We start from the raw sequence: 23,336 nt of genomic DNA, 5'->3' as shown, positions 1-23,336 counted from the left end.
AGAATTTCCCTCTGGATCTCATTATGTCCATTTTGCCTAAATTCAAATACACAGAGGTGCATTTCTTGCTGAAAGTCCAGCAGCTTTCACTTGTCTTGAAGTTTCTTCTCCCTGTCTATTTCGGTCCACCAGAAACATTGCCTATAGTTTGTCCTGATATGATCATAACTACTTATGTAATACTGTCTTAGGGGAGAAAAAAACAAATTATGCACTTCATTCTGTTATATCTATAATTTATGCAAATAAATTATCAACATGGATAGCAATCTGACTTGCTTTTTAGATGGCACCACTCAATTGTGCTGAAATCGAGCTGCATTTGGTGTGAATTTCTAGAGATGCTAAATCCTGGAAACTGTTGACTTTTAGCACATCTAATGTGTAATCAATATTTAAAAAAGAAAACCTTAAAAAAAAAAAAACCATAAACCCTCGTGATAACTTTCTGTATAGTAGCATCTGTACTGTATTTCCAGCCATTGCTCTGAAATGTTCTTCCACTAAAGCTGTAATTAGCTTTATTGGTTACTTATGTGTTAACCTTTACAGTGAGAAGGATGTGCTTTACTCAGCAAATCCATATGAACAGTAACATTCTGACCATGGATTAAAGATTTTAGTTTCCTTATAATACCTGGCTACAGGTATTGAATATGAATTTTTAAAGTTGTGATTTATTTTTCCCATGTGCCATAAAGTTATAGGAGTACATCGTATTTATTCTGGGTGATGAAGTTATGGAATTGCAGAGATGCTAAATGAGAAACTAATCACAGAGGGGAAAAGAAATGTTAACAGAAGAGTTGGAAAACGTGCATAATGATGACAGATTTTTAAGATGAAATGCTTTTCTATTAAATAATGGAAAGAAAAAGCAAGTCTGCTGACTCATAAGCTATCTAGCAGTTTTGTTTTATATTTGTGCTCCATTTCCTTCAGGTCATGAAAATGACAATTATGCATTAGCATTTTATTACATCAATGCAATGCTGAATTTGAAAATGTGCAATACAGTATTGAAATTGACTACTAAGAAAAATATCTTAATTTAGAAGATATTGAGGACTGTAGCTTGGGAAAATCTGCAGTAACATCATAGTATATATCATGCTTATTTTATTAGAAATTTGACACTCAAACCTTTAAATGCTTACACCTTTCCTTTAAGAAAAATGTGTTTTATTGTAGTTGATGATGGAAGTGTGGCCTGTATATCCAGGTACTTCTGCTGCAAGGGTTTTGTGTCATAGTCAGGTATTATTTGGTTTTTCCAGCTAGTTCAAAAGTCACTTGCTAGTTCATGCTATGTTTTACGTTACATAATATGTTTACTGTGGAAAGGTTTTTCAATTGCTGATGACTTCTGCTGTCTTTGTCAATGATGTGGGGTGCTGAAAATCATTAATTGAGATGCATCAGCACATGCTATGAGTTTTTAAACAAATGCTTAACCTCTCTAAAAATAGATCCTTTTGGACTGATACACTTTTCACTGAGGGTAGTAAATCTTTTCCTTGAGAGTTTTTCTGTGTAGGTGCATTTAGTAGAAAAGTCCACGTGATGTCACTGTTGTGCCAGGAAGAACTGCTGAATGAGCACTTAGCAGCTAATGATATAACTATTGGAGGCAATTATGCTATATCTTCCCCTGTGACAGCATTTTATTCATGTTAATACAGTGCCTAGCAATTTCAGGGATGGTCTGTGTTCTCATTGTGTTAATTACTCTACAAACACTTGATTCTTTCTTCTTTGTACCTGGAAATCTTGTAAGAAGTCTCGTGTCCCTGTGTGTTTCAAAGACATTTGATACATCTCTTTGGACTCTTCAGTGAGAGAGGCTGCTGCCTGTCTTAAAAATGCTATGTGTGTTTATACATTTCCAAATTAATTCCCATTGACTAAAACTGCCTTCAGTTCAGAGAAAGACTTAAAGAATGTCCTTCTGGCTTTAAAAGTAAGATTTTGATGGATTTCACTTTTAAATTGGAGAAGGAAAAGTTCAAGGCATAATCGTTTTTCCTATTTTATGTAGATTTTTAGAGCAAGGGATCTGCAGGTACGGTGCACAGTGTACTTCAGCACATTCCCAGGAAGAGCTAACAGAATGGCAAAAACGATATGCTTCCCGCTTGATCAGATTAAAACAGCAGAAGGAAAACAAACAATGTTCGGGCAGTTATATGGAAACCTTGATTGAGAAATGGATGAATTCGTTATCTCCTGAGAAAGTGGTAAGGAAAATATACTACTTCCCTATGTGCTCGTATTTTAAACTAACAGATGAGCCTGTTTTTGGCCCTTACTATCAGAGCTGGTCGAACTACTGGTTACCAAGAAATTGTCCAACCAATTTGCTTCCCTTTCTATCCTGCACGGTATCTTCTTGCAAAGATACCAGAGACTTGAACTGATTTCTGCAAATGTACTCATTCTTTTCAGGAATTCAAGGTAGAGTTTGTGAATTACAGTTTGTGGGATGATCACAGTGTGCTCGTTTTGCATATTTACCATTCCTAGTGCAGGATGAGTCAGACAAGTCTCATGGTATTGTTTCTGTTCCTTGAGTGGATGGCAAAACCTTTTAAACTGGAGAACAATGAATGGTGAAGCTTTCATGAGATAGTGGAGAATACTCTTGTTTTTGCATGGCTCCTTTTCTTTGCCTGCAGCTGCAGACACTTTTATGAAGAAAAGCCAATCCACAATGTTCAAAAAAAGTTTGAATGCTGAAGAGTGAGGGGTATGGATATGATGAAACTTAGCAACTGTTGGGAATTCCAAAGAGCATTTCTGCGGCATTCGACCAGCTCTACTTACCACTGACCCTAAGGAGTTTTCGGTCCATCTATTGTTGATTTAAGTCTGGGAAGAGTGGACTTTCTGCAAAATGGATTAATGAGTAGAAAGCTTCATTCTAGTTTCCTGGTATCTCTAGAGTTCTCATTGATGTCATTGACATCTGGGGTCTTCTGGAAATGCAGTCTTGGGGCCTCATTGTGTTGGATCCTTCTTTCCAAATGAAATCATGTTCTGCTTAAAACATGTACAGTTAAGTTGGTTTTTGAAAATCAAGTCCTGTGGTTAATTGTCTTAAATGGTTATACTCTCTTCCTACACTGTATGATCTAGTCAATCTGGCTTGCTTATTTCTGAAGTAGGACATACTGTATTTAATTGCCATGCAGCGCTTAATCAGCCCTGCACAATCTGAGAGACCGTTCTTTTTGTTTTCTTTAAAAAAAAAACAAAACATGTTTTTCCTGGATGCTTTTATTTTGACTTTGTCTGTGGAAGTTTAATATTGTGCTCTTTTTCCTTTAATCTAGCTTAGTGAAAGTATAGAAGGAGTGAGAGTAGAACATAACCCTGAGCTATCAGTAACTGTCACCACCAAAAAGTCTCATCAAACTTGGACGTTTGCTCTCACTTGTAAGGTAAGACTACTTATTTTTTGACAGTGGGTCAGTAATAAAAATGAGAATGCGTTCCATAGCCTTTTGGGATTAAAATTGTGTAGTACTTCTTTTAAAAATAAAGCAATTCACTAGCACCATCCCTTCTCCAGCAGCCCTGGTGGTTATGTGCAGGGTGGCCTGTTTTGTACCGTGACTTGTACCTGCTTTGTCAAGTTGAGAATTCTTGTAAGCTGTCATTGTCTGACTGCAAATAAAGGCACTCTTGAAATAATTTTTGTTTTCCAACGTAGTTAATTTCAACCCTTGCATTTTTTTCTGGTAGCCTGCAAGAATGCTGTATCGAGTGGCATTGCTTTATGATGCCCATCGTCCACATTTCAGTATCATTGCAATATCTGCTGGAGACAGCACTACCCAGGTATCGCAAGAAGTTCCAGAAAACTGTCAGGAATGGATAGGAGGGAAGATGGTCCAGAATGGAATAGATCACTATATATACAAAGTCAGTATAGCCTTTAACACGGAAATCTTTGGAACTTTTCGCCAAACCGTTGTGTTTGATTTCGGATTAGAACCAGTCCTCATGCAACGAGTAATGATTGATGCTGCTTCAACTGAAGGTAATGTATTAAAAAAATATATTTTTTAATAATGAAAGCTTTTAATGCCATCTCTTCCTTTTTTTTCACATTTCTGGGCGCAGCAGCGTCTGTGTTAACAGCTAGTGAATAACTTTTACAGTATGTTGTCTTCATCACGTGTATGAATATAAATAGTGGATAGAAGCTTCAGAATGTGTAGATTGGCTTGGGTCCAGTGGAGGCAGTGGGCTTATGATTATTACACTGTATCAGGATATGGTTCCTAAATCTTGTCAAAAAGCTAGGAATTCCTACTTTGCTATGTGTCTTGTACTGATGAAAGTGCTAAACATGTAGAAAAAGGTGAGAAAGATGAAAAATTTCTGTGATAATTCATTAATGAAAGAAGACTGTGTCTTTTTTCTTGCAGTGTCTGACTGCTCTTGTCAAAGGCAGGTGACAAACTTCAGGTTTATAACTCAACAAACTGTCATGTAACAAATTTTGAAAATGCAGAGAAAATGTGATTTTTTTTTGTGTATATGTGTGTATTCAGGTTTAAAAAATTACATGTCATTAAGAAAGCAACAGTTTTATATTCCCAGCATTTATTTACAATAAGAGATTAACATCTTTGGCATTACCAAGAAAAAACTGTGAATAGCAAATGCAAAGACCATGAACCAGTCTTTCCAGGCTACCAAAGAGCAGGAAGTCTGTACAAGTTGTAGTGTCTCTTGAAGCACGGGATATTGTATTGAGGACAAGATACTATGCTTAGAAGCAAGGCAGTGGTCTTTTCAGGAGCTATTATCTGATCCTCGTGTAGCTGTGTTGGGTAATCACAGCTGACAGACTTTCGTAAGTCATCAAGTTTTTGGAGAGCTGTTGCCCTTTTATTTTAAAACTGTTGAAGACCAAAAAAACTAAGCTGTGATTTGTTTGCAAAGTCACTGTCAAACTAGTGTGTTCTGGGTCCTTGTTGACTTAAACTAACCAGAGTGGCACGAGAAACATCCAATTCAAGTCCATGTGAAAAAGGTGGATGAATTTGAGATAGAAGTCTTTAGCATCAGTCACTGATGTTTTCTTTTCACGTGTTGCTTCTCTGTGTACAGAGGGGTTCCAAAGTCTTAAAGCAGTTTGTTGCTAGTACTTACTTGGAATGAAAAGAGTGCTAGGTGTTTAATATGCATATGTACTCATAAAACCAAAATCCTGGGCCTTTGTTAAGGTGATTTGGGAGCCTGCTTGCTCTGTGTACACCTGAAAAGTAGGGATGGTAAGTCTGGCAATGAGTTTACTAAAGCTGATGTAGACAGAGGAGACTCTTGCACTTGGTTCATTCTCTCTAGTGGGATTATTTTTAGTAGTGTTTGTTTGTCTGTAACTTAGTTCCTTTCTCTGTTACGTACTCAGATCTTGAATACCTGATGCATGCACGGCAACAGCTACTAACCACAGCTAAGCGTTGGGATTCTACTTCTAAGACTATTGTAGAATTTGAACCTAATGAAACTACTGAATTGGAGAAGAGCCTTCTTACCAGATACCAAATCCCTCTATCTGCTGACCAGTTATTTACACAATCTGTCCTGGACAAATCATTGACCAAGACCAACTATCAGTCACGGTTGCATGACCTCCTTTATATTGAGGAAATAGCACAGTATAAGGAAGTTAGCAAGTAAGTAATACATTTACAATATATGCTAGCTATTTGTTACTGTTCTGTTAAAATGGTAAAGATGACAACTTTTCTGATTAAACCTACATGATTAGTCAAAATACTAAGTTGACCTTTTGCTTGGAGATAAAGTTGAATATGAATGTGAAAATAGTGATTTGATGAAAGAGGCAAGTGCTTCACAGTTGTTACTTAGTGATGCTCATTTAAAGCAGGTTGCACATACCAGTCTCTGCTTACAGTTGGTGGCATTAAACTTCTGTTGTACAATGGTTTACTAATGTATGTATAAAACTTTTTTTTACGTATATGTTTTTGGCTCTCTATACAGAAAGAAAATGAGTTGTGTTTTTCATTGGTAAAATCAAGTTACAGCAAATTAATAGATGAAATCGTCATATAAAAGGCATTAATGGATCAGTTTTTCAGGAAAAGGTTGAACTGGAGTTGGGTCAATCTCTGACCTTATGATGACATAGCAGCTGACTGTTTTATTTGTTCTCTAAATAGGCTGGAAGTTAGCTTCTAAGTAAAAGTTCCTAGTATAAGTGTCGTATACTTCTGTTTGTAATACAGCCACTAACAATTGTATTTCTAATGTTCTTAAAGCATAAAAATGGTTCAGTTTCCCTTTATCTCTCAGATGAAGTGCCATATATTTGAACTTTTCTTCTTTATATCTTTCATCTCTGCTGTGCTGTGCTCTTGAGCTGGAATCTAACATACAGGGGAATGATGCTTGAAGTCTATTCAGCATAAAGAAATATTTTCCCATCATACCTACTTAAAATAGCTTTTCCGAGGCTTTTAAAACAAAAGTGGGTTTTAAGCAGACATGAAATATGATGCAAAACTAGATTGTTTTTGTAGAGTGAATTTTCACATCAAGAATTCCACTCTTGTGCCTCACAGGAAGGCAAAGAGCAGCATGCATGTAGAAAGGAAAGAGTAAGAAGTGTGTTCTGTGTGATGCTTCCCTTACGGTGCAACGATAAGTTTTTGCTCTTTTTCTATCTTGTGGATTAGTAAGTTTTAATAACGTTCTTGCAATCTTCTGCTTTGATAGTGTTGATGACAGAAGCATTCTTTTGATCTTGTAGCTGACCCACTTAATTGCAACAAGGCTGAAAGCAGCACACTTTTCTGATCCTCTGTGGCTAAGATCACACACTTGTTATTCTCTAGTGAGGTGCTAGGGTTGCAAGCCTAGAAGTGGGCTTGGAAATACAAATGCAAGTGGGTTGTAATACCTCTGAAGTTGTGTCAAGAGTCAAAATGTTGATGAGCAGCTACTAGCTAATGTGTTTGTGGATGTATCTCATAAAGCAGTAGGGATGTCAGTATGCTCTCTTCTGACAGGACTGGAATGATGTGACTGTCTGCAGTTCACATCGGAGTGAGTTGTTTTAAGAGTGTTGATCGTGACTTCGCACTTTCTAGGAAAACAGTTTCAGAGTTTGAGGCCACCTGGGCAGAACTACTGCAAAGTGCTGGATGAAGGTTGCAGTGACCTTTTAAAGTCCTGAGTTTAGTTATAAGAGCGTCCATTCTGAATGGTCTTGGAAAGCTTTACTTTTAAATTGTGTTTATTCTAATATTTCAAGAGGTATTTGTAAACATACGCAGCACTACTGCATTACAATATTAAGTGATAAAGGTTAGAGTAAGGATGCTATTACTGACTCATTTCCAAATGCAAAAAGCAAAACAGCTGATCTAGATGCTAGCTTGGTTTTTGAACAGTCTGCTGATGGTTTTAAGAGTCATCCTTGTTTTGTGCATTCAAAAGAGAAACAGCCTATAGTGGTTAGGTTGGCTAAAACTTACTGTGTGTTTTCTTGTATGAGCATCAGTGAGTGTGTGAGGCAGCATAGCTCCTCCCATGCACTATATTTTCTGCTTCCAGAATTACAGAACAAGTTTAGCCTCAAGGCTGTGCAAACTTAAAATTTTGATGGAAAATAGATTTGTTTTCATCATTACTGTGTCTTGTATTTTGTCAGTGCACAGGTAAATGTCATACTGTGCGTCCTGTCTGAGCTCTGTGGATATTAATGTAGAATGAAATATGTTGAACTTAGTTTTAAGAAAATATTACATGGGGCTTTGTTCAGAACGGCTTTACTTGCTGTTTGAGAATTTGGCTGCGCTGGCCGTGCGTGGATTCTTGATTTATCTGGTATTTCTCTGATTTGATTTCGCAATGAGGAATCTTGCATATAAATTCCTCCCATTAAGAATGAAGGTTGTTAATTTTTGTGTAAAGCTCACTGCAAAACAAGGTGAGGAATAGGTGAAAGAAGAAACTTTCGGATTTCTAATTCTGAATTTGTAATTTAACATCTTGCCAGAAGGTGTCAGCTTACTCATGGAAAATGGATAATCTGTAAACTTCAGATTCCCTTTAGCATAGAATCAGTTTATTCATGTACAAAGCCAGTAATTTGTGCCTTGTCTCAGATTGGCAGTAATAATGTTTTCCCATCGCTTTTTGCAAATCAAAAATTGAGAATCACAATGTGCACGTTTAGCAGCTTAGAGATTTCATTTTAGGGAAGTTTTATGAAGATTTTACAAAATGAATTCACAATAGCACGTGGTTGTATCTTAGTAACAATGTAGAGCTCTTGTTTATTGTATTAAAGGTACTCTATACATATTTTTTTTATGCCCACATTCTGATTTTTAGGAAGCATCTTGATCAGTCCACCTGATTTATAGATACAGTACCATTTACCTTCCTCAAGATCTAGGTTACTTTCATTGGTGTGCAGCTTGGGAGGGATGGATGGAATAAATAGGAGTTGAGTTCTGTTCTTCTGTACACCTCTCCCTGAATAATACCCAGTATTGGTGAATATAGCAGAAGGTTGCAAAGTATTTAAATATGATCTTTTTTTACTGATTTGGAACGTACACAGCAACTGTAGTTCACCCTGAACTTATTTTGGTCACAGAAATTCTTGTATTTGATTCAGTCTAATGAAGGTGGTTTTTTAAATTATTTTTTAAAGCTTCATTGGTATTGCTTCTCCTAACTGTATATTTTATATGTTGTCATCAAAAGGAAAGCATGTAAATATTCTACAGCTGCATACTTCTGCAGGGCCACTTTAGCTATACTCGTTCAAGTATGGAGTTACATGTTCAGAGTGTCCAGCAGTGAATGCTGGGTCTGGATGCATAGAATTTCCAAATCTGAGAGCGTTTTCCTGCACTGACTAGATGCTTTCTTGCTTAGGTTCAACATAAAAGTGCAATTGCAGATTGTAGCAAGCTTCATGCTCACTGGGGTTTCTGGAGGTGCAAAGTATGCCCAAAATGGACAACTTTTTGGACGCTTTAAGCTCACTGAGACGCTTTCAGAAGACACTTTGGCTGGACGGCTGGTGATGACCAAAGTCAATGCTGTTTATTTATTGCCTGTCACTAAAGAGAAGTCAGCGCAGACCCAAGGAACCAAAGAGAAGGTTTATGAAGCAGCTATTGAAGAGAAAACAAAGGATTACATCTTCTTGAGGGTATCCAGGGAATGCTGTGAAGAGCTTAATCTTCGGGCAGATTGTGAGATGCAGGTAAGGCGGAGAGGAAACTGTTCTGGCATGTTTGTGTTATGTCTATTTTAGCTCCACCCAAAATAATTCCTGGAAGATACAGTACAGAATTTTTTTTTTCTCCTTGTGATACAGAGAAAGTAGAGTGCGAATGAGAATTTCAGGTAGGTGAAATATGTGTATGCTTATTTATAAGTAAAATAAAAAAAAAAGTCACCAGAGTCCACAGGAACCTTTTCCTTAACGAAGTCAAGGGAAGGAGTGTTATGATTGTTTTTCCTCCAAAATAATAAACCTCTGGTGCTCCTTACGTAGTCAGCTGGAATTCTCTTTGGTAATTGGTATCTGAGGCTCTTGATTTTGTGTCTTCTCCTTCTTGTGTTGCTGTGGATTCTACTACCTTTGTTCCTAGGCTTGAGGTGAGATGAATTTTTAGGGAAGTCTGTTGAGGCTGTGAATGGGCTTTGTGCTGCCTTCTGCACTTGTATCAGAACAAAAAGAATATCGTCCTCTAGTGGACAACTTACTGCCTTGATGATGATGAGGATTATATAGATACAGGCGTAAGGAAAATGATCAAGTACTTTTCTGATATATATCCTGTATTTCACAATGGTAGTACTTGCCTCCGTTAACCTTGAAATACCTGTCTGAGAGGCGTTGCATCACAGCATGAAGAGTTGCAACACTGCTGCTGGACACAATTGTGTTGGCAGTAAGATCAAGTTTTTGTTTACTTTGCAGTTAACATGAAATGAGGGGGATAGAGTGTGCTTTTAAATCGTGTTATTGTGCAGTTTGCAAACAAGCTTGAACTTCCTGCTCATGCAGTAATGGAAGGCAAAGCTGTAGTGAACTACTTGCACTCCTCCTACTTGTTCCCTGTGTGTGTCTGCTGTAGAACTTGCAGTTGACCTTGTTACTAGCCAGAAATGACCTCAAATTAAGGTCACTGAAGTTACTTGAATTGACTGCATTTTCACCAAGGAATTATCTCCATTTACTTTCTTTTGTGGAAACATGTAAGAATCCTAATGTCTTAATTTAATATGGCTGATCGGTCTGGGAAGGCTTACGCTCATCTGGGCTCTTGGTTTTGTGTGTGTTTTCTTAAAACAATAATTAAATCTACTAATTGATTCTATCACAAACTTCACTGGAATTCCAAATGAGCTGGAGTTTGAGTAACTGACTTATTTTCCTTCGAGTGTCTTGTAGAACTAGGCCTGAGGCAGCAAATCTCTTCTCCATTAAAAACTGGGTCCTGAGTTTATTTGTGAAATCATGCAGTGCTTCATATATACATGAGAGAGCTGGTGGTGAAATCCTTAAGCAGTTACCTGTATTTTAATGAATCGTAATTGGGAGGAAAGTTTTTCTGATGAAGCGCTGACTGAAAAATGTGGAAAGAGATCCTCAGGTTGGAGCTGGGGGTCGTACAGTTTGGACGTACAGTGCTTCTATTAAAGATGCTGGAAGTCTTGCTGTTATCACCAGTGGATTTAGCAATCCCTATGTGATTCTTAAATGTTGACAAAATTGCTGTAATTCCTGTATATTTTGGATAAAGCGCATGCCTTCCTTCTTCTTATCTAATAATTCATCTTGGAAATTTCCTGCTAATTTCCTTGTCTGTTGTCCTGGCTTAACTGGAGCACAAAGAGAATTCTGACTTGGGCTGGAATGAGCTGGTGCTTTAAAGCCCCTTGGCTGCCGCTCTTCTTGGTGACCAAACTAACATGAGACTGTTTTATTTTTGGAGTAGTTACACTGTCTTGTGTCGTTTTCTGTGAACTGGCAATGGATTGACTTCCTTTCCCACTGATTTCTTGTTCTGGAATGTTTATTAAAGCAGGTTACATGCTTCTCCTTCACAGATGGCCTCATTCAGTACTCTGCAACAGCAAACATAACTACGTGACTCAATCCAAACTGGATTGAAAACAAAACAAATCACAAGCTGTTAAAGAAAATGGAGAATGCTGGTAGATAATAAGAGGCTTTGAATGCCAGCCACCTTCCTTGGACTCCCAGAAAGGGCTGTTAAAGTGTTGCTCGGATTTACAGTTTGTGTTTAAATTGTAGCTTTTTAATACCAGATGGGCTTCTGTTAGCCTTGGGTCTAGGAGCAAAGAAACGTTTCCTCTATAGAGCAAGCTGAGGTTGGGACCGGTGCCACTCGCTTGGAAATCTTTTCCTAAAGTGTGGGACGTTGTGGGTGTGGGTAGGGGATGCCTGGAGGGATGCTCGGGGTCACCCTCCGGCAGCATGAGCTGTCACTGTCGTTCTTGGCATATGCTAAGCCATGCTGCTTTAAACACCTGGGTGTTTCCTGCAGCAGTGGGTAGGCATCAGCCGTGTGATGGAATGGTGGGGAAAAAGGGGTTTGAGCATTCACGTGTACTGTTTAAGAAACAAGCTTTCCTACTAGTTAAAATAGTTTTAGTGAACTCCATGCTTATTCCTTAGCTCCACTGCTGCCCTTTTCCTTAGGGCTGTGGTTATACATCTTGCTGTGAAATGCTATAGGCAAGATGAATATTTAGTGTCTTTGTATCTATGAGAAACAGAAAGTTAATGGCTGCACGGATGTAAGCAGGTGTTGTTTATTTACAGTAGAGCTAGTATTGATTTTTTTTCTTACATGCTACATAATGATATGAACAGAGTGTTTAAATATAATGGAAAAAATGTAATGTTGAGAGCATTAAAACAAGAAATTGAGAAGGCAAACAGAATGTATTGATAAACAACTAAATTTTAGAAATTACATTTTGGAGAGTTCTAACAATCCAACATAAGTGACAAATTGTATTATTGCAGAATGTTTGGCTGGAATTAAGCACTGTTTGGGTTTTATCTCTGCTTGTCACACATCTCATTTGTACTGTTTGTTCATCTGCAGTAGTTTCTGGTCTGTTTCTATTTTCAAGTTGTTCTTACAGTAAAGTATGGAAGCTTAAATACTTAAAAACAATGCTCTAGGTCAGTGGTATTTTCAAGGAGTATATTTTGTATTCCAAAAATAATTTCAAGAATGTTTTACTTCTTTTTTTTCCTGGAAGTGCTGTGGAATCTAATCTTAAACCACATAATGAGATTACAGAAGGTGCTGTATTTTGTTTTGTTTACAAAAAACCAAAGCCAAACCTGTTTCCTTCTGAGAATCAGTAGGTTGCAGGAAGATGATAGCTATTGTATGCAGCAAAAACTGCAGAGTGTTTTTTAAATAAATCATTTTTGGTTCATCTATTAATTCGTTCATTTTGTACTGCAGGTTGAACTTCAGTTTCAGTTAAATCGCCTACCCCTCTGTGAAATGCATTATGCCTTGGACAGGATTAAGGACAACAGTATTTTGTTTCCAGATGTCAGCATGACTCCCACCATACCCTGGAGTCCCAACAGGTACCAGAATACAAACACTTTAATATCAACGATCGTATGGTAATTTAGTATTGAATTTCTCATAACAGATGGCTGAAATCTGCCCTAGAACAGGAAATATGTCTTGGTCTTCATTAATGGTGAGGATGGTTCAGAGTAGGAAGTGAAACTGTTCTGAATAAAACAAGAAAACCAATCCTCTGAGGACTGGAATCTGTTGATTAGTTTTCCCCGTGGTTGAACGGTGACTTTAATAGGCGTTGCAGTTGTGTTGTAGCTGCTGCAAGCAAACCTCCTATTCTTATTTCCTGTTCTGCTGTTCTTCATTGAAAATATGTACTTCATGGAAATGTAAATACCCATTACAAGGATTTTGCTGTGCAGGATCTTAAACATGCAGACTCACTAACACGACCAATCCAGTAGTACTCCTTGAGTTTGATGCAGTGACCCAAATTTGGACATATCACTGAAGGGAATGGCAAAAAAAAAAAAAAAAAGAGGAGCATGCGAATAAGGCATTGTATTTGCTATCAGTCCTGAGATTCCTTGTGTATACATTCTACAGTTTCTTTTATGACATACAAACCCCCACATTGTTTAAAATCTTTTGAGAAAACTTAGAGGGATGCAGCAACACAATGAAATTAGTTCATCTTGAAGAGGAAACCTGGGGAAGAAATGAGGATTTGTGGCTTAGGGAGTATGGTCAGTGTTCTTGGTGCATGGGGAAGGATTAAAAAAAAACAAACCACCATGCAGTTTCTGTGCTTAGACACTAGGGAAATGAGAAGTATGTGGAACTGATAGCCTGTACAGCACACAGGGAGTCGTGTGATGTCTTGAAGGTGCGAATTAAGAGAGTGATTGTGCTGCAGTACAAAACAGAAGCTAGCTCAGGGATGAGAAGGAAAATGATCTGGCCAGAAAACTGTGGCATCTAGAAAACGTAAGACAAAAGTTTAGTTTGATTTTTGAAGTGTAGGAAGAGCAGAGATGATAAAAGGGGGCTGGTGCAGTGTTCTGGGTGGGGATGACTGCTAGATGTATCAAAGCTTTGTCAGTAAAGGCTGAAAGAAGGGAGCAGGTTTTGCTAAGTTATGCCACAAAGCTAATGAAGGGCAATGACAATCTGTTCACTGACTTAATTAAGTTCTGGCTAAGTCTTGTAAAGAAATCATATTTAGCAATGGTTTAGAAGTAAGCAGTGATGTCAATAAAAAGGAGGGAAGGCAAGCAAGCTAGAACTTTTTTCTCTTTCATGTCAGGAAATTTATATTATCAAAAACTTACGAAGTGGTTGTAGCTGTATAATTGTTTTCTATTTGTTGTATAGGAAAATAATGTATGTAATGATTGCCATTCAGTTCAAGTCAGTGTAATGAGCGTGGTTTTTCTCCCTCTGATGGCTTGGTTGGCTCTAACTCAGAACAGTCTTTCCTATGCTTTTCTTGTGTTTTTGTTTTATGTCCCTATTGCTTTCTAGTATTTCTTAGATTCCCCTGCAAGCTTTTTGTTCATAGCTATCTTAAAAGTTAGGACTTCAGTCAGCTCCTCTTGATTTTAGTCCCTTTTGGTATCAGCAGCTTTCCTCATTTGCAAGAATCATAGTGCTTGCACCGAAGCAGATCACGTTACTAAAGTATGGCCATATGTGCAGCAGTGACAGGTGTTTTTTACTGTGCGTGTCTACTTTTAAATCTGTCACTGGGAATATTAGAAACCGTGTCTACAAATCTTTAACCTCTTATGCTCATTGGAATTTTCTGTAATAATCTTTCTGTTAATGCTGGTATCTCTAACTGGTTACAGCAAAGGTCCTTTTTTAAGACTTCTTTTGCGTTAGAGGTATATGCCTTAATGATCTCAAAAGAGGGAGAAAAAGGTCTGTAATTGTTGACTATGCTAGTTTTTTGTTGTTCTTGTTTGATTTTGAGACTCATCGTAGTTCGTATTTACCAAGCCTGAGGTAATATAAATGTTGGCTTTTGAAGCTGACAGGGTAAATACTGCCTGGAATAAATGTAGCTAACGTTACATTTTATATAGTAATAGTAGAAGAACATTGATGTCTGCTTTCTTTTGTTATCAAGTAGTGGTGCAGCATGTACTTCTGTCTGAGATGTGCACTATACAGGCTAATTATTGTTAGACAAGATACTGTAAATTGAGAAGTAGTTGGATTCGTTTTGAAAAAAAAAAAACTGATTTATTGCAAATAGTACCAAGGTTTTGTGATACAAGCATGTGATTATTTTGCTAGATCTGTTGGTTTCTTTTAATGTGGCTCAGAATAACAGAATACATTAACGTATAGACCTTTATGAAAGCTTTTGAAATCTTACCTCGTTTCATTTTTACTGACTGTGAGTTGTCATGGGTTCTGATTTTCAACTCTTGCTTCCTTTTGCACAGACAATGGGATGAGCAGTTGGACCCTCGGCTAAATGCTAAGCAGAAAGAGGCTGTTCTGGCTATCACTACCCCACTTTCAATACAACTGCCTCCTGTTCTTATCATCGGTCCCTATGGGACAGGAAAAACGTTCACGCTGGCTCAGGCAGTCAAGCACATACTCCAACAACAGGATACTAGGTGAGGTGGGGCACTAAATAGAGCAATGCGTGATTAGCTATGAGAGTACCATTTTTTATTGAATTCAAGTTAAAGGTAGAAGTATAGAATTTCCATCCAGCTTAAAAACAACCAAACCTAAACCATCTGTCATTGTTTCGAATGGTAAAGTGACTTGATAGTCTTAGCCTGTATTTTCCATTTTAAAACTAAATGTGGAATGACTGTGATTTGCTCAACATGGAAAATTGTGTAGTATATTTGATAGTAAAAGCTGTTCTTTACTTAAAATCAAGTCTAGATTAATAATTGCAAAACAATTGTTGGAAAACTGTTTCAATCTTTACATAACTGAAGGATTGGAGTTAAAGTGCTGAATCACGGAAGCTGGAGTAGGTCAGTGACTAGTTTCATTAAGAGAAATGTACAGGAAGATGGCCACTGTTTCCTTTTTTTTTTCTGTATTCTACTGCTTTGAATTGTTTTCTGTTTCTTCATTGCTTCTTTATTTGCACCATTTATTCCAGCAGGATTCTCATTTGCACCCATTCTAATAGTGCTGCTGATCTCTACATAAAGGATTATTTACATCCATATGTAGAAGCAGGCAATCCCCAGGCAAGACCTCTCAGGTATTTTTTAAGGCTTATTATGTATCTATTAAATAATCTTCTTAAGAAAAGGTGTCTATTAAAAAAAAAAAAAAATTAAAGAACTTTTAAAAACATAAAAGCATTTTGGCATTACCAGCAGTGATTTTAAAAATATAGACTAAAAGGAATGTGAAACGTTGTCAACATAATCTTTCATCATTTGTTAAACAAAAATAAAGACATCCTTTTTTAAGTTTTTATTACTCTGTTGATAAATGTGCTGTTCCTAATGAGCAAGCTTTTGATACGCTCCTCTAAAAGCTACTGTGATAAAATAGAAGTAAATATAACTGTGTTTTAAGTTGCAGAGGATTTTGACTGATGCTTATGGTTTGGAAACTGGGGCTACTCATCTGGCTTTTTGAAGAAAAAATATGTCATAGGAGCTAAATATTTAGGTTTAAAAACAATATATAGTTCAACTTGAAGTAATTGTTTTTATGTGATTAAATGTGCTCGCCGTGGTTATTGTGGGGGAGTTCCTTATGGAGGAAAATGAAGAAGTGGAAACCTCAAGCACAAGAAGAGTAAAACGTGCATATAAATAGGGAGCATTTAATTATGGGCAGAAACTCACTCTTAGGAATATTTACCCAGATACCACAGTGCATAATGCTGCTAGCTTGGTGTATATTTTTTAAATTACGGACTTCATTTTCTAAATGCCAGTATGTGAGTTTATTATATTACAAAGAAAATGATTCACTGTGTTTACTTGCTGGTTATTAAGAGCCATCCTGGACTTAACTTTTACATAGTGTCAGTAAAGCCAAAGAAGTTATGTGAAAGGGTGAGATTTACAACAGATGTATGTTCTCGTAGGTGTGCTGGCTTTAGTTGCCATGTGGCGGACACTCAGGATCTGGCCAGAAAGGGAAGGCAGTTTGCTTGGAAAAGTTCTGTTAGATCCGGTGTATTTTGACACTAATTGTCTTCAGGCGCTTTGTAAAGCACTTTGTGATGAAAAGCATTATGGTATCTTAATTTTGTAGTGGGGAAGAATGTGTGTTATTTACACTTTCAGGAATATTGAACTGTGATTTAAAAGAGCAAGGTGTTAGGTAGTTTTGTTGTGGTTGCCAGACTTGTGCTACCTTCTTCACGTGCTACGTTCTGTTTAGCACAGTCTCAGATGTGCTCATGGAAAACATGCATAAACAGTTTCTTTTCTATAAAGGTTGAATGTGTATATACATATTTGCCAATAATATTTAATGCAAAAACCACTGAATGTTTAAAAGAAAATGAAACTTTCATAGTATTTTTTTACGGGTACTATAGAAAGTGCTGCTGTGAATTGTATGACATTGTTCCAATAGACATGGTACCTTTAGGAAAAGTTCTGGTTTTGGAAAATAGAGGCACCTCTCCAATTCTATATGGATTTATATATTCACAAAGCATGTATGCTTGTAAATGACTTTAAAAGTGTTACGTAGCTTCCAGACAACTTATACTTGGGAAGCCTAACTGCATGCCAGCCTGATCTAGCAGGAGATAAAGGGTCAATATCTGCATTGAAAGCTCGAACTGTGTGATATTCCTAGCATAAAATCAACTGTGGTTCTCTTACCTTTCTTACTGACTGTTGTCAAGATACATTTTTAGATTAAAATCAGTACTATTAGTTTAAACAGAGTGCCCTGAGCCTTTTGCTGCTGCCGAAGGGAAACAAAATGGAGCAGAAGCAGGAAAGCGCCCAAGCAGGATGTGCTGCCTGCAGTGTTTGTGTTTCTGAATGGCCAAGCAGTTTGCTTTAGATGTTTTTTTATTTACTCTGCAGCTATGCATTGGTTAAATAGTATCTTTTCTGAAAATGTTCCCACAGATGAGTTGGGAACACTGTAATATTTCTGTTGTTTTTAAAGAGGGAAAGCTTAATTACTTAGTATTGACTGAGTACTGAGAACTATATAAATATTTCTATAAATTTCTGTGGGTAAGATATACACACTAAATAAATTATCCTCTTAGTAGTTGCACCGTAAAAATTTGAAGTCTTTAGTTTGGGGGTTTGTTTAAATACCGTGTAATAAATCCATGCGTATGTATTTTTTTTCTAACAAAATAATTATCTCCACCCTTTGGAAAACATAAAGGCAGAATGAATTGGGGAAAATTTACGTTGAATCTAAGCTCTGCAGCTAAATCAAATAACAAGGAAAGCCAGGAGACCAAATTCTCAGAGTCCTAATGCCCATAAACAGATTTGTATCCAGTACAAGAATAAAAATAAAAAATGGCAGTGGCTATGATTAGGGGTAATGCAGCTGTTCAAGGGACACTCTCCAAAACCTGTTTCTAAAGACACTTGACTCTGGGGGGAAAAAAAAATAAAATAAAGTTGTTCTGCCAACATAAATTTATGCTGAGGTGTTTCTGGAAGAAAAGAACCCACTAACCTACAGTTAGGAGAAAAGAGCCTGCAATTAAATGCTTCTGTTCCGTGCTAAGACTCTTAATTTTTTTTTTGCATGCAGAAGCAGGCGGTGTTAGAGGGTGATTCAAAGCAGCGGAGGTGGTAATTGGCTTCCAACTTGTACACGCCTTTACTCTGTGGCAGCGCTTGTCTCTCCCTGTCAGCTGCTGGAGGCCTGGGGAGGCAGCTGTGGTGGTAGGCCCTGCAGGCAGGTGCTCGAGCTGCACGTGGCGCCTGGAAACACCAGTCAAGACTTAGGAAGCATAGAGGTGCTCTCTGTGCAGCGATCGAACTATCTACAGTTTCTGTATCTCAAATTTAGTTGTACCCGTATGTTATTAAAAGGAAGGAAACTGTTGGAAGTATCCAGATGTCGCACTTAGACGTAAAGGTGGCATCGTTTTCCACGTGAAATACAGATTCTGTGTATGTTAAATCAGCATTACTAAGTACAGAGGATATATTCAGTGCTTTCATTTGTGGAAGACTTAGGGGACTCAGTCTTATGGAGCTTCTATTTCAATGTGGTTCCCAGTGTATTTGTCTGTGATTCTGCTGCCTGTTGTTTGGGTAAAGCTAGCCTTTGAGCTTCTAATTTCTCCACAATTAAAGTCTTGAGGTGAGAAGATACACTTGCATGTGAGTAGTGGCTTGGTTTTGGTTTTGTAACTGCAGTGTTTGTACGTGTAGCTGCACACTAACAGAAGGAGTTGCAGGCACTAAAGGAAAGGAAGCAGAAGTCGGGCAGTGGCTCCTGACCGCTGGCATTCAGGGCCTTTGCTTAGGGAAGCACAAAGAGTAGAAGTTGGGTTAGCTGTTTAATCAGAAGTTAAGGGTGTGTTGCAAGGTGAGCTGTTCTTGAATTGTGTTGAGCTGGTTAAAAATACTTGTATATATTGTAATGGGTTCCTCCAGCTTTAAGAAAAAAAATCTTGGAATTACAGAAGGTGCTGTTAGTGCAGATTGCACACGAGAAATCCCACGTTCTGCGTACCTTACTTATATCACGACTTTTTCCAAGTAGTCACATCTGCCAGGTGCTTTTATGGCAGTGGTGCATAATTGCTTTGGGATACCTTTTTGATCTCGCATCAAAATAAAATAAATTCATGGGTAAGCAACAGTGCAGTTTGAAATGCTGTCAGCCAATCTTTGAGTCACAGATAGTTGAATTTGTGTAATGAAAGACAGTGCATGGTATAATAATGTCTAATAACCATAATATTTTGCATTTCAATAGCACCTTTCATCCAAGAATCTCAAAGTGCTTTACAAACATAAACTCACAATAAACTCATTAATCCTCACAGTACTCCTGTGAGGCGGTAGGTAAGTATTATCCTCGGTTCACATTGGGAAACTGAATCATACAAAAGCTGACTGAATGGCTGCGATAAAGAGAGCAGGGTTGTTCTGCTCCTGCTGCCTCCTTCTAGTGTTCTGGTGCTGACTGAGTGTTGCTGCACTGATGGAATAACAGCATATCAAATGAAGCTTATCAGTCTGATGGCTGATGAGGAATAAATTCATTGATCGCATTGGAAGGTTCTTGATTGTGAAACTGTATCAGTGCTGAACCCAGGCTGAACTGGTTACGTTTGATCACTGAGTCAATTTTGGCAAGTGGTGATGCCATTCAGATTACTGCAGCACAACTGCTGCTCTGTGCCTTTCATTCTGTGCATCTTGTCCAAAATGGACGTCGATATCTGTATTTTCACCAAATTTATTATGACCCTCATTGTTTCTCTCATGTTATATGGAACCAAGCTGTGCTTTTCCAACATGAGTAGACATGTAGTATCCCAAAGTCCAGCCATTGCAATCATGTTTTGCACTTGAGTGCATAATTACACTTTTTCAAATATTTTATTAATGATTTGGGATTTGTAATATGGGTGCAGGAGAAACTTAATCAAAAGGAAGTAATTAATGAATAGATAAACAACATTGAATCCCCTATTCAGAACTTAAATTATTTTAAACCATTTCATCTTAATTTGCTTTGGAAATAAGTTCAAAATAACTTCAATTCTAAATAAGAATGTACAGTAGTTTCTTGTAATTTAAAAATTGCACTTCAGGTTTGCAGTTCTGATTTGATACAGATGATGTTTTTGAGGAATGCCACTTGAAGAAGCCCTTTCACATCTTTATCCAGATCCACAGCTGACGTGGCTGGGTATATTTCTGTGTACCCACGTGGAGTTATTTCTACTCTGTCTTCTGGGGCACAGTCTTTGTGTCTTCCCTGTTCCTCTTCCTTTTTAGCTGGACGGGCTGTAACATTTCATCACTTAAGAATAATTCCTTGTTGATCTCATGATATGGTGATTAAAAATATCTTAGATCTCATGGAAAGATGTTTGATGTCCAGTGCATTGCTGACTATGTCCTGATCTTTTAGATGGAGAAAGCTTTCTTTTTGGTGCTGTTTTATTGTTCATTTATGAAGTATATCAGAATTAAGGCCCTTCATGATTAAGCAATGAATTCAGATCCAGTTTTGTTCTTAGAAAGCATATATGTATGAAAGTAGTGCATGATTTTATTGATGCCTTTAAAAAAAAAACCCACCACAATGAAATAATGATCATATGAATGTAATTGATGAAATGTGAAGACCACTATAACTCTGTCAGGTTCAAGACTATTGCCTATTACTATATTTTAGTTAAGGAAATATGTATATTTTATAGTGAGTTTACGGACAGAGAAAAATGGCATTGATGTGAAGGTCACAGTACCTAAATGTAGGAAATACAGATTTTCATGTGTGGACTAATCCCTGGTAAATATCCATATATGTAGTATTGCTCTGCAACCAATAGTGGAAGATAAACCAAGATATTTCAGCATATAATTGTGCGCAGTAGTGATGATTTGCTTCTTGAAGACTTGTATTTACTAGAATACTAGAATTTGAAACATTAGGCAGTCACTGTATGGAAAATAAGCCTCCTTTTTCTTTTGTAGGGTATATTTCAGAAATCGCTGGGTAAAGACTGTCCACCCAGTTGTGCATCAGTACTGTTTGATTTCAAGCACACATTCCACCTTTCAGATGCCACAGAAAGAAGATATTCTTAAGCAACGAGTAGTAGTTGTTACTTTAAATACATCACAGTATCTGTGTCAACTGGATCTTGAACCAGGTATGATAGCTGTAAACAAGACATGTCTGTAAGGTGCTTTGAGAGGTGTCTTTGTCTTTCCACCATCAGGGACAAGTGTTCTTTCTGTTCCTTACTGCTAAAGAATAAAGTTTTTTAAAAACAAACAAACAAACACCTTAATGTTTATTTAATGAACAAATGTTTATTAAAAAGCTGTAAAATTAATGGCATTCAAGGTAGCCTTTTGCCTACCTATTTTTTTTCCCTTGTATAAATAAAGAAGGAAGAGGTATTATGTATGAACTGGTGTTTGTGAGACCCAAGAGGGGAAATTCTGTTTGAGATTCTGACTTTGAGTATTATGCTCATTAAGGTAATGACAGTGGAGCATGTATGCATAAATACACATGGAAAGCTCTTTTCTTGTTTGATTGTTTTATGAGCTTTGCAAACAATTCCCACTCACACCAACCCACGGTGGTACATACAGGTTGTTTTCTAAGCTGAAATATCTTAGACTGATTTACTGGGGCAGAGGCTGCTTAGGATTTATTCTTTCCTTTATCTTCAAATGATATACAAATACACAAAACCGTTTATCTCCTGTATGTGTGCAGAACTTACCTGTCGTGAAATACAAGTTCAGATTTTTTCATGTGCGTGTTATCAAGTGCATAGATTCTGCCCCCACCCTCTTGTCCAACATTATCATAAGATGGAATTTAAATTTTCATTCATAAGAAAGAGGCAGATCTGTGGGCTTCTGCTGATGTCATTGACATTCAACTGACCAACACTGGCCACCTGATGGACTGGAAAATGGTTGCTAGCAGTTCATTTGTATAAGCCATACTGACTTTTTTTCTAGTTTTGATTACTATCAGAATACAGAACTTTTAGTACAATTTCTCATATTGTTGTCACTGTTTATTTTATCAGATCTCTAGTTTCACTTATTTGCTGTTATCTCTGCTTTACAGGTTTTTTTACACACATTCTGTTAGATGAAGCTGCGCAGGCTATGGAGTGTGAAACTATTATGCCTCTAGCATTAGCTAATAAAAACACAAGAATTGTTTTGGCTGGAGACCATATGCAGGTAAAAGATACAGATATATATATTATATCAAATGTATATATAGCATGTTTGTTTCTTTCTTTATTTACATAATTTAACTTCTCCAAATGTCCATGGCATGTGTGGTAGATTTGCCTTTCCTTTTCTTGACAATTCATAATGGCAATAAAGTGGATGTTTGCATTGCTGTAGTTTAAAAAAAAAAAATAAAAAATAGAACGGTTTTGCCACTATAGAGTAGTTTGCCACTTAGAGGCTGGCATTCTTACCACTTTAGACTAGATCTCACGAGTCCCAGCAGGATGGCTGGAGGTAACTCTGGTCTGTGTCTCTCTGGCTACCTATGTAAAGCACTGTTTTGTAGCTCAGGTTCTCACTAATTTCTAAGAGAAGCTATTCTGTGAGGTATTTACATTTCTAAAACTAATACCCGAGATTAAAAAATAATAAATCACATTTTGAATAACATATATGCAGAACATCAATAGTTTGGCTTAATTTTTGAATTTTGATTTGAAATTGCTTTTTTTTCAGCATCTTTAGTTCTGTTTTTCCTGCTATCTTTGATGATATTTTTGTTGTTAAACAAGGCCAGTAGTAGCGTATTAGTAACTGGGGTGCCTTTGTTTTACTTTTTTCCAATGAATTTGTTAGCTTTCTTTGCTTTTACAAGCTTCTATATTTTATGTGCTATTCTATGTATGGTAGTAACCCATCTGTAAAAGGATCCACAGCATAATTGTTAATGGCATTCAAAGCACACTGTCATTTGTTTAATTTTAATTTTTTTTGGTCATACAACTCTCTGCTTTGTATTGTTCATCTTCGCAAGCCACAAAGAAAAAGATACAAGAGTTCCTTTCTC

The 23,336-nt window shown here is 37.2% G+C and overlaps 1 protein-coding gene across 6 annotated transcripts in view; it reads left to right on the top strand.

Annotated features, from left to right (window-relative positions):
* HELZ (helicase with zinc finger) overlaps nucleotides 1-23,336 on the top strand; it is a 75,514-nt gene that overhangs the window by 25,046 nt on the left and 27,132 nt on the right. For 5 of the 6 annotated variants that reach the window (XM_021414514.1, XM_021414513.1, XM_021414509.1 and 2 more), the window contains 10 exons: nucleotides 2,039-2,237; nucleotides 3,333-3,440; nucleotides 3,745-4,042; nucleotides 5,423-5,690; nucleotides 8,932-9,265; nucleotides 12,522-12,652; nucleotides 15,047-15,226; nucleotides 15,733-15,837; nucleotides 21,254-21,432; nucleotides 22,374-22,492. In XM_021414514.1, the coding sequence (XP_021270189.1) occupies nucleotides 2,039-2,237; nucleotides 3,333-3,440; nucleotides 3,745-4,042; nucleotides 5,423-5,690; nucleotides 8,932-9,265; nucleotides 12,522-12,652; nucleotides 15,047-15,226; nucleotides 15,733-15,837; nucleotides 21,254-21,432; nucleotides 22,374-22,492 (1,921 nt within the window). The remainder of the gene's footprint in view (nucleotides 1-2,038; nucleotides 2,238-3,332; nucleotides 3,441-3,744; nucleotides 4,043-5,422; nucleotides 5,691-8,931; nucleotides 9,266-12,521; nucleotides 12,653-15,046; nucleotides 15,227-15,732; nucleotides 15,838-21,253; nucleotides 21,433-22,373; nucleotides 22,493-23,336) is intronic. The other variant, XM_021414511.1, reaches the window with a different exon arrangement.

The sequence above is a fragment of the Numida meleagris genome, chromosome 17 (genome assembly GCF_002078875.1).
Source record: "Numida meleagris isolate 19003 breed g44 Domestic line chromosome 17, NumMel1.0, whole genome shotgun sequence".
Taxonomy (NCBI): Eukaryota; Metazoa; Chordata; class Aves; order Galliformes; family Numididae; genus Numida; species Numida meleagris.
Note: the sequence above shows the minus strand (reverse complement) of the source record. Positions and strands in the feature narration are given on the sequence as shown.